Source organism: Anser anser, assembly GCF_964211835.1.
Source record: "Anser anser genome assembly, contig: HAP1_SCAFFOLD_36, whole genome shotgun sequence".
Classification (NCBI taxonomy): domain Eukaryota; kingdom Metazoa; phylum Chordata; class Aves; order Anseriformes; family Anatidae; genus Anser; species Anser anser.
Genome location: NW_028154189.1, coordinates 2,149,104 through 2,159,957, shown reverse-complemented (window position 1 = coordinate 2,159,957; position 10,854 = coordinate 2,149,104). Strand labels below are relative to the sequence as shown.

The 10,854-nt window shown below is 57.1% G+C and overlaps 2 protein-coding genes across 2 annotated transcripts in view; both read right to left on the bottom strand.

The window, feature by feature from the left end:
- Nucleotides 1–2,385: 2,385 nt before the first annotated feature.
- Nucleotides 2,386–5,692, bottom strand: LOC310890409 (uncharacterized protein). The gene is made up of 4 exons (XM_083852772.1): nt 5,068–5,692; nt 4,624–4,726; nt 4,303–4,362; nt 2,386–4,015 (listed from the first exon to the last, which is right to left on the bottom strand). The coding sequence occupies exons 1-4, from the start codon at nt 5,455–5,457 to the stop codon at nt 3,879–3,881; spliced, it is 690 nt and encodes a 229-aa protein (XP_083708898.1). The 5' UTR covers nt 5,458–5,692; the 3' UTR covers nt 2,386–3,878.
- Nucleotides 5,693–5,921: 229 nt separating this feature from the next.
- LOC310890407 (uncharacterized protein) overlaps nt 5,922–10,854 on the bottom strand; it is a gene marked incomplete at its 3' end in the record, with an annotated part of 15,544 nt that continues 10,611 nt past the window's right edge. The window contains exons 6-15 of the mRNA XM_083852769.1: nt 10,715–10,840; nt 10,377–10,456; nt 9,948–10,059; nt 9,532–9,621; nt 8,604–8,708; nt 8,322–8,477; nt 8,009–8,163; nt 7,499–7,646; nt 6,728–6,865; nt 5,922–6,308 (exon numbers count right to left, since the gene is read on the bottom strand). Coding sequence (XP_083708895.1) covers nt 5,922–6,308; nt 6,728–6,865; nt 7,499–7,646; nt 8,009–8,163; nt 8,322–8,477; nt 8,604–8,708; nt 9,532–9,621; nt 9,948–10,059; nt 10,377–10,456; nt 10,715–10,825 — 1,482 coding nt within the window. The 5' untranslated portion in view covers nt 10,826–10,840. The remainder of the gene's footprint in view (nt 6,309–6,727; nt 6,866–7,498; nt 7,647–8,008; nt 8,164–8,321; nt 8,478–8,603; nt 8,709–9,531; nt 9,622–9,947; nt 10,060–10,376; nt 10,457–10,714; nt 10,841–10,854) is intronic.

The following is a 10,854-nucleotide window of genomic DNA, read 5'->3' as shown; positions in this document are numbered from 1 at the left end:
TTTGCTGTGTTTGTTTTCAGAATTGTGTTGTATGGCACATTACTTGCTCTATGTGTTCCCTGTTGTGCTGTTTATCATTTTGGGGGGCTGTTGTAAGGTTATCATTTTGCTGTGCTGTGTAACACTGGCTTCTGATACGATACAATTACTGGTCATGAGACAAATCAGGCCATCACCTCCATACTCCCGGAACCATCTCTCAGAAACTGTTAAGAATTATACGCTTTATCTTATCTCCTCAGGGAGCAAATCTGCTGGGGAGAAAAGAGGGGATCCTTTCCTCACTTCTTCACTTTCTTTTCTTGTCCTGCTTGGACTGGCGCAAAGGCCGCTGCATAAACTCTCTCCCGTTTACTTTGTTCAAAGGCTTGCTGTTACTCCGGCCCCAATTTGAAATCATTCTTCTTCTGTGTCACCTGATAGAGCGGGCTTACAATCAGACTGTAACTTGTAACGTCCATTCTCCAAAAAACATCAATGCTTCAGAAAGATTGAGTTTCCTTTTTTCTACTTAGAGGAGACATAGCTGTTACTTTGTTGATCACATCCATTGGGATCCAAATAAGTTCCCCTTGCCATTTAATTCCTAAAAACTGGATTTCCTGTTCTGGTCCCTTGACTTTATTTTGTTCTATGGCAAAGCCAGCTTTCAGAAGGATTTGGGCTACTTTCTTCCCTTTCTCAGAAACTTCTGCTGTGTCACCCCACATGATGATCTCATCGATGTATTGCAGGTGTTCAGGAGACTCCCCCTGTTCCAGTGCGGTCTGGAGCAGTCCCTGGCAAATGAGGGGGCTGCACGTACCCATGCCTCTAGGGTCGAGGCAGATTTTCCATCCCATTTTCTCATGTCCTCTCCATGGTCACGTAGGTAAAACCACAGGACAGCACGTGGTGCGTGTACTCCCTGTATCTCCTTTCCTGAACAGAGGGATGCTTGCTCCTGATAGCTGAGACACTGGTTCACATAGGTGGGGAGGAAGATATATTCTCTTTAAATTGGTCGACCTCCTGGGAAAGTTTCTCCCCAGCCAAGATGCAGGAAGAAGAGAGACTTTCTTTGTACTGCTGGAATTGTCTAGTCAATTCGTCCATCACAGGTTCCTCTCGTTTTCTCTAGGTCATTGCTGCCAATGAGCTGGCATATTATGATGGTGCTCTCTGTAAAAACGTCCGCCACATGGGTCGCGTACACTTGACTTCATCTGGATCTTTGGATAGCTGTTCGTTGTCTAGGTCATCCTAAATCACATCCAGCATGGCTAATACCCTCACGTGCTGGAAACCCTTCTCCACGGTGGTCCTCTTGCCTAGTTGACATGCAAGACCTTTCTTGAAGGGATACCTTTCCTTCATGCCTGACAGGAGTCGCCTCCAGAGGGTGAACATTTGTGCTCCTTTTCCTTTTTTCATTTGTGCTTTGTCAATGCCCCCTTCCCTAGTGAGGGATCCCAGCTGCCTGGCTTCCCTGACCTCTAATTGCAGGCTATTGGCCCTGCTATCTGAGCACCGGAGCAGCCAGGTGACAAGGTACTCACTTGGACGATGACTGAAATCTTTTCGCATATCTCGTAGCTCACAATTGGATAGGCATCAGGTAGTCATTGATGCTCTTATGATGTCTTGCTCTTCATATGCCTGTTCCTCTGATGGCCCAGCCACTTTGGAGTATCCTGTCTTGTCTTCCCCCCCCCCCCCCCGTCTGAGTAGGAGTTCCTCTGCTTTCTGAACGACCTGACATCCATTGTTTCATCTTGGATACAGGGGCAACTGACACCGGCACAGTTTGTTTCCTTGGACCAGCCTTGGAGACTGCCACATGGGTTGGAGTGGCCGCAGGGCCTGTCACAGGGGTTGGAATGGCTGCAGGGCCCGTCACAGCGGTTGCAACGGCCGCAGGGCCCATTGCAGGGGTTGGAGTGGCTGCAGGGCCTGTCACAGGGGTTGCAGTGGCCACAGGGCCCATCAAAGCGGTTGCAACGGCCGCAGGGCCCATTGCAGGGGTTGGAGTGGCTGCAGGGCCTGTCACAGGGAACGCAGTGGCCACAGGGCCCATCAAAGCGGTTGCAACGGCCGCAGAGCCCATTGCAGGGGTTGGAGCCAGCCCTGCCCACCCCAGCGCAGACCCTCGCTCACCAGGCTGCAGCGGCTCCACCTCGCACACCTCGATGGGCTCCATTAGAGAGCTGCTCTCCTGGGAGCTCTCATCCTCTTCCCAGGCCACCCTGGGGCGGCTTGGGGGTCTCTGCTCCATTGAGTGATGAGGGGTGAGGGTCAGGAGGGGGCAGGCTCGGGACTGCCACGGGCAGTGGGGAAAGACGTGGGCTGCACTCGGGGGCTCCTCGCCAGTCCCACTCACTCCTGCCCTGTCCCCTCGCTGTCCTGACGGACACTGCCAGCACCGGCAAGGTGTCACCAGTGTGGGCCACAAAGGATCCGTCCATGACCTCATGTCCCCGGCTGGGTGAGGCTGGTTCGGGGCCCTCCCTTGTGCTCAGCTCCTCTCAAACCCCTGAAATCTCTCTTCATCGTTCGCAGGCTTCTCTGAACGATTTCATCACTGCCCTCCTGAACTATGAGCAATGGGTAGTAATCAGTGGGGTCAACCAGCTCCAGGAGTTTTCTAGTTATGTCCTTGAGCCGGGCCCCAGCTAGGCAGCACACTTTCCCTACGGCTCGGATCTGGTCTGCAAATGGGGCCCTCCGTTCCTCTGAGAAGGGAGTCGCCTGCCACAACCGCCCTTCTTTCTTTCCTGGCAGTGGCCGCAGGGCCTGTCACAGGGGTTGGAATGGCTGCAGGGCCCGTCACAGCGGTTGCAACGGCCGCAGGGCCCATTGCAGGGGTTGGAGTGGCCGCAGGGCCTGTCACAGGGGTTGGAATGGCTGCAGGGCCCGTCACAGCGGTTGCAACGGCCGCAGGGCCCATTGCAGGGGTTGGAGTGGCTGCAGGGCCTGTCACAGGGAACGCAGTGGCCACAGGGCCCATCAAAGCGGTTGCAACAGCCGCAGGGCCCATTGCAGGGGTTGGAGTGGCCGCAGGGTCTGTCACAGGGGTTGCAGTGGCCACAGGGACTGTAACAGGGGTTGGAGTTGCCGCAGGGTCTGTCACAGGGGTTGCAGTGGCATTGACTGTGGCCCATTGAGCACAGGCCAAGCCCCAGCACGTTGCAGTGTTTTTTGTCTCTTTGGAAGTGCCAGGGTGATGCCACACATTTTTCAAGCATTCTGCCAGCGTTTTAGGATTTTGCACTTGTTCAGGGGTGAATTTCCTGTTATTCGGGAGGACAGACGTTTCCACAATGAGAGCCCACCCCTCGCCTCTCCTTCCTTTTTCCACCTTTTATTGCTGAGTGTGACATCATATGGCATGGAATATCCCTTTGGTTGGTTTAGGTCAGCTGCCCTGGTGATGTTCCTTCCTCACCTCTTGCCCATCCCCAGCCTGCTGGCTCTTGGGGGATTAGAGGGAGTCCTGATGCAGTGCCAGTATTGCTCAGCAGTAAACACAACACTGGTGTGATACCAACGCTCTTCTACCTACACGTGCAGATCACAGCAGTGTATACTCTCCCCCTCCTTCTTCACTGACCTTGGCGCCTGCAAGGCTGTTTCTCACTCCTCTCACTCTCCCAGCTGCTGTGTAGCAGCATTTTTTTTCTTCCCTTTCTTAAATATGCTCTTGCAGAGGCACAAACAACATCGTTTATTGGCTTGGCTCTGGTCAGCAGCAGGGCCCTTATCTAACATGGGGCATCTAGATTCTTCTCACAGAAGCCAACCCTATGGTCCACTGATACCAAAACCTTGCCACGTAAACACACTACACAGTTTTATAAAGACACATTTTTTGCAGGGGAGCTCGACAGACCCCTGGCTTTTCAGGGCCAGCAGCACAGTGCTGCGAGCCAAGTCCTTTGTGATGCTGGCTGCTGCCTATGATGTCTCAGGATCTCGATGGTCCCAGCTGCCAGGTGACGGATCCGCTCATGGGCATCATCTTCCAAAGGCTGGAGGGCTGTGACAGTAAGAAAGTGAGCAGAGATGAAACCCATCGACTGGCAGAGACCCCCCCGGCATGCCTCCAGACCATGCCAGCCCCACCTGTCTCCTTCCCTGGCCACGGGGAGCAAGTGGGATAAAGGGATCAGCTGGAAGCGGCTGCTCAGGAGCATCCCACATGTCCCCCCACATCCCTCTGCCACTGCAGCATTTCCCTGGAGCAGGGCAAGGCATGGCTGCACACTGCGTGGGCTCTGCCCCCTCTCCACTGGGCGCAGCACCCCCAGCACCGCCCGCACTCACCTTGGATGAGCTCATTCAGCTTCTCCTCACTCTGGATGCCAGCATGGTAGACAGCAAGCCCTAGGCACAGTGTTACGGTCAGAGCCTGCTTCCCAGCACAGCCCCATGTCCAGCCAGCCTGGCTGCGTCCCCTCCAGCTCCCCGCCAAGGACGGAGCCTAAGGGGGAGCTTGAGCAAGGCACACACCAGGCCCACCTGCATGGGCAGGGGGCTGAGGGAGGCACAGGGCTCCTGGGGCTACAATCAGGGGCTTCAGGGCCCACAGGGCTGCGCCTTGCTGCCAGGGCAGGGCCCAGACAGGGAAGCGGGGCCTGGACTCACCGATGAATTTGACAGCCTTCTTTCGCAAGTTGGCCTGAGCATCCTCCAGGTATGGCAGGCTCTGCTGCAGGTATCCGTCCACCCTGCTGCTCTTCTGCTTGAGCTGGAGAAAGCACAAGGGCGCGGGGCTCACATACCCTCCCCAGCCAGCCGGACTAGTCCCTCCTGCCAGCACCCCCCTCCCCCTTTCCCCCAGGCCATCCCCAGCTCCCAGCCAGGAGCTCTGTGGGGCTGAGGTTTGGAGAGAGTTAGGAGACCCTCCTGTCCCGCTGCCAAGGCCCAGATGGGCTAGGCTCTCCTCCCGCATCCTGGGGGTGGGGAAGGCAGGGGGGCCTGCAGAAGAGCCCTTGGGGCTCTGTGCTGGAGGGAAGGGAGCCACGATGCAGCTGCAGTATTGTCCCTTTGGGGCCTGGGGTTGGGCTGTTGCTGTATGTTTCTCCTTACCAAGTACTCCCCAGTAATACAGGTTTCTGCTTGCTGAGTCTGAGTCAGCTGCTCAAGCTGTTTCCACTTCAGGAACTTTGCACAGGCAAGTAGGACTACTGCAGAGGCCTGTGGAGAAGCAGAGGCAGGGAGGTGGCACCGCACACACATCTCTAAAGTGTCTGATTGCCTGCTGCCCTGCCCCCCCCCCCATGCCCAGAATACCCCTCTGGTGTCAGCACACCCAGTGCCCACATCAACGGCCAGGTGTGAAATCTGTACCTTGGCCACGCTCTGAGTCTCGTCACTCATCCGGAAAAACAGTGGAATAAGGGCCCTGCGCACGGTTGTTTTCATTGCTCCTTTTTTCCACCACACCACAGACTCCATCAGGTCTTGGAAGAGGAGCATGGAGAACACTCGCACCTCGCTGGACACCTGTTAGGGAGGACAAAAGGAGGATTTCAGCAACTGCCAGCCTCCCTCTGCCCGTGGGGAGCAAGGGACGTAGGGTGGCAGTTGTGAAAGGCGATGTGTCTCCTTTTCTACAGAAAGGAGATGGGGGCCTATGCAAAGCAAAGCACCAGGTTTCCAGCATCGGGTGCCTGTGCCTCCCAGCAAGCCCACATATACTACCAGCTGCACCAGTCATACCAAAGCACAACTCTCCTGGGAATAGGCAAATGAGGAGAGATATATGGCTGGCCTTTGGTAAGGCCTCTGGTGCATGCTCCGCCAGTTCAGCCTCTGCCTTTCTGCCTCAGCACATGGGGAGGTCACCTGGTCCTGCCTGGCACTGGTGGTGGAGGCAGCACTTGATGGTCTGAAAGCAACTCTTGGGGGGCAGATGGTTTGCTGAGAGGCTGGGCTGGGCCTCAGCACATGGGCCCCGAACCACCCATATCTATCAACCTGACAGGGAGAAGCCCTGTTGGACTGCAGAGCCCAGAAGACAGCCCACAAGTGCCCAGAGGAGCAGAGAGAGAAGAAGGCCCTGCCCGAGTGCTGCCCACAGGCCTGGGCTGAAGGGCAACGCCATTGCGGAGTGCCCGTCTGCAGGGCTCAGTCACCCACAGCAGCCTTACGTTGTTAAAAAGAGGCAGGAGTCTCTCAGCCAGTGCCAGAGCGATGGGGCTGGCCTCCCTCTTCTCCAGATGACCGATCACGTTTTCGAAGACAGTCAGGGCCTTCACAGTGATGTGTGTGTTGTCATACTGCAGAGTCTCCATGACTTCTGGCAGCAGGACCCGCACTTCCCTCACCTGTGCAGAAAGACACCATTTGTTTTTAGTCAAGAGGTGAATGGCCACCCCGGCCAGGACGCTCTGGTTACAGAGCACCAGCCTCCTGCTCACTTCCTGGCAGCTGCCATGGGAATCTCACCAGCAGCCTCCTGGCAGGCAGTGGCCATGGACATAGTGATGGGGATGTGGGGAGAGCAGGGCACGGGAAAAGGAGGTCAGGAGAGCAAAGGCTCTGCGTCCCCTCCCGAGTCAGCCCCTTTGCAAACAGCCCCCAGGAACCCACTTGGAAAGCTTCTGGAAAGCTCCACAGGCAGACACCAGGCCCCATCACCACCATCACCCCGCCTCCTGCCTCCCAGCCAAGCCAAGCCATGGCGTTGCCTCCTGCCCCAGCACCAGGCTGCCAAAAGGTCTTCACTTGGCCAAATACTACTCACCGCTTCACATCTCTCTGACTCCATGACAAGGGCTCTGAGCGCCAGAGAGAGCATCGGCAGGCTTTGAAGCCTCAGACACCTCTGGAGGTACTTTGACTCATAGAAATCCTCTGGTGTTCGACGCCCACGGATCACTCTCTGAAGTGAACACAAATGGGAGAGGTGGGTACACCCGCAGCAAGCCCCGCAGCCTGCAGCTCCTGGCTCCCCTGGCAGCTCAGGGCAGGGCATGAGGGACACGCAGCCTGTCCTGGAGCAGCCATGCCTGCAGAGGACTGTGTGGCTCCTCCGTGCCCTGCGCCTGGCAACACAGAGCATCCTTCCTTTGCCTGCTCCTCCTGCCCTCTGGCTGTCCGCAGCCTCTTGCTGCCATGCCTCTGAGGAGCAACAGACCAGCATGAACTGGCACAAAGCAGGCGCTGGAAGCAGGTGGCTACAGGTGCCACTAGTCCCTGGCCTCACAGCTTGCTCAGCCCGTGCAGAGGCCATGGCTCTGCCCCAGCCCCAGCCATTGTCCTGACTCTGCCCCAGCCATTGCCAGGAGCCGGGGTAAAGAGAGCACTGCCAGGAAAGGGGCAGGCTTCATGTCTGAGCACACAGACCCCACATGGCTGGTGGAGGGGTGCTGGTGCTGGCCCTAACGGGCTGTGTCCATAAACCCCGGAAGAGGTGACAGGTTGAGGAAGATGGGAAAGGCAGAGAGCTGTGATGGTTTTCCTGGGGGGGTACGCACGGCCATGGATGGGAGCTAGGCCTGCTAGGGTAACTCACAATTATATGAACGATGCTGCTGTTGATTGTGTTGGCTCTGAAAAGCTTGCGGCTCCTTCGACTACGGACCACAGTGCACAGCTCCCTCAAGACGGTTCTTGAAATTTTAGCCTGGGAAATCATCTCTTCCCACATGTCCAGGGTAGTGCTGCAAGATGAAAACGCTGTTGGCAGGGCTGCCCTGGTCACAGCGCCGTGACCCAGACCAACCCCGCAGGCCCCAGGCTGTCCTGCAGCCCTGGACCTCCCCACCATGTGCTTAGGGAGCCCTGGGGGACCAGGCTGGGCAAGCAGGAGGGGCAGGAGGGAGCGTGACGGGCTCTCTGGGCTGCCTTGGTCCGGTCCGGATGCTGAGGCCCTGGCTGCCCCAACAGGGCTGGCGAGCACCGTGCGATGGAGGGGCCCACATCTCAGGGATGTCGTGCAGCTTTCCTTGGCTCTGGCAGCCAGAGAGTCTCTGGAACCCTCTCCCAGTATGGAACAGGCCCCGAGGACTGTCAGAGCTGGTACCTGTCAAGTGACGGAAGGTCAGTCAACACGCTTATGACCGCTTGTCTGGGAAACTGGCCGGTCAGCGCATGCAGTACTGAAGTGAAGATGTTCCGGGGTAAAGATGTGCTGTTGCTATTTAGGTTTTCATGGAGGAACCTCAGAATCTTTGGCACCTGGAGGGGACACAGGAGAGAATGTAGCCACCACTGGACTGCAGCCACTTGCCCGGGGGCCACTGAAACTGCTGCCCAAGTGCTGGGAATGCGAGGCAGGATACAAGCGAGGGATGAAAGGGCTCGAGGGCAGGGCAATCCAGCCATGGGCTGCTTACTTCCATCAGCCAGACTTCAGGGTCTTGGATGGCCACTTCCAGCATGAAATTGGCCCAGTGCTTCTTGTTGTTATCGATGCTGGATTCTCGAATGATCTCAAGTGTCATGCGGACAATGTCTTTTCTATGAGAAGGCTGGATGTAGTTTCCAAATATCTATTGGAGAAAGGAAGGAAGGAAAGGAAGACATGTCACACTGAGTCAGAGAGCAAGGCCTGCGGAGGGAAGATCAGGGGAAAAGGAGGGACAAAGTCCCTGGCTGGAGGGTGTCTGGCTCCTTACCTGCTTCCCGGAAAAAACGTACAGGAAAAAAATAACCTTCCAGATCCTCTCCATGGCTCTGTCCTTTACAATTTTAGTCTCGGAGGTGGTGAATTGCAGCAGCACCTGCAGGAAGCAAAGCTGCTGATCTGCTCTGGGAGCTGACAACTGCTCCAGCCGAAGCAGCGCTGCTGAACTCCTGGCTGGACTTGCACTGTTCATCAGGGATTCCCCAGAGCTGGGGCAAAGCCCTCAGTGGGGCACCAAGCCGCCGGGTCCCTTGACACAGATCCCGTGGCCAACCTTGCAGCCAGGCAAGTAGGTACATTCCACCCCTGGTGGAGGCTCAGCTCCTTTCCCTTCCCGTGCCCTCCCCCAGAACACGGCCCTCTGTCCCCTCTCCATGAAGCCTGGCTTCTGGAGCATGAACTGCCCTGCAGGGGTCTGCAGTGGGGTGGAGATATTGCCAGTGGGAGGCCAGGAGAACAGAGTTTCGGGGCTGGGCTCCTGTGCAGGACGGGCAGGTCCGAGGAGAACTCTGCCCCATTCACACCTGGCAAGGAAAGCACGGGGCACCAGGAAAGCAGGGCGATGGCAGCTCCAGATGCTGCCAGTGCGGTGCACAAGGACAGGGCTCAAATTCTGCCACTGCTTTGCTGCAAGGAGAGCTCTGGGGGCAGAGGAGGCCCAGAAGTGCTGGGGGGAAGCTGTGCTGTGACACAGGAAGGACCTGTGGAGGGCAAGGGACGTTGACAGCAGCCAGGGGACACTGGGGCCCTAGAAGAGCTTGGTGGGCAGCCCCTGGCTCCCCTGAGCGTGCTGGGCACACTCCCGGCAGGCACTATGGTCTCTGTGCACGGCACAGGGGGCACTCTCCACTATTATATGTCACCTCCCTCTAGGGTGAGGAACAGCCCCTTGTGAAGCCCACGCTGTGCGAATTGCAGACCTGAAAGATAATGTTCACCCTGTCCCAGAGGCTGGAGGCAGGAGCGCTGATCAGCAATGTTCTCAGCATGATGTCCAGATTGTTCAGGGTCTGGAAGAAGAACAAGAGGTTGTGACAGGCTTTCAGCAGTTCCTCACGCTGCTAAGAAACTGTGCTGAACTTCTCCTTGCTGCCAAGAAAGGACAGCTGCAGCTCCATGCACTGCCCAGGGGACGCCACAGGGCAGAAAAGCTGCTGTGTGCAGACCAGGCCTCAAGCACTGGCTGCTGCCAGGCGGATGACAAGGGTGAGAGGGAAGGAATGGGGTAAAGCAAGGCTGAGACCCTGCTCTGCAAGGCTCTTCAGTCATCTCTAAACACAGGGAAACTGCACGGAGCCAGAGGGATGGGGGCTCCTGTGGCTCACCCAGCACATACCATATTGTAGAGGTGAATGTCCAGTTCCTCTTCCGGAGGAAGGAAGAAGACACTGCTGGAACACGCAGCTACAAGAGACATCATTTTGTCCTCCAACACCATCTCCACCACGCTGGAAAGAGAGACAATGGTGCTGGGATCAGTGCCCCAATGACAAAGGGAAATGGACACGCACCTCCCGTGGGCAAGATTCCCTGTAAGGGATGGGGAGTCCTGCTGGGAGGAGCATCTTCCTCCGCGAGGCTGGCCTGGGCCAGAGGACAGTCCTGACACCTCCCAGCAGAGAGCTTCAGTGCTCCCTACACCTTCTGGGCAAGCCCCGAGCAGGGCAGAGCAGAGGCCCTGCCTGGATGGTGGATGCCTCCTTTCCAGATCTGCCAGGCCCATGCTCTGGGGAAGTGCCAGATCAGCCAGGGACAGGGTCCGTACCTTAAGGCATAGATAGCAAGCATGGCTTGCTGCCGCACCGCTGTGCACAGCTTGTCCCTGGGCTCCTCGTCCAGCAGCACCTGGAGAGCACAAATTGGATGGGACCTGGCAGCCACAGGCACACAGCGCCAGCAGAGCCAGCACTGTCGGCAGGGTTGGCAGAGTCCCGGTATCCCCCGCCAAGAGTGCCCCCCTGCACCTCGCAATGCTGAGGTCCCAGCAGCACCCGAGATCCCACTGGGGGAAGCTTGGTGTCCATGTATGTTTGCTCCCAATCACCCCTGCCCAATGCCCAGGGAGCCTCGCTCCCTTCCCCAGCCCGCCAGACGTCCCCTCACCTGGATGTTCTCCGCCAGCTTATTTCTGCTGCAGAAGATGTCCAGGCCCTCTAACAAGCCCTTCTGTTGGGCGGTTGTGCACACAGTGACGATGTTCCTCAGGAACTTCATCTTCTGCACCTCATCCTGGCAGCCACAGA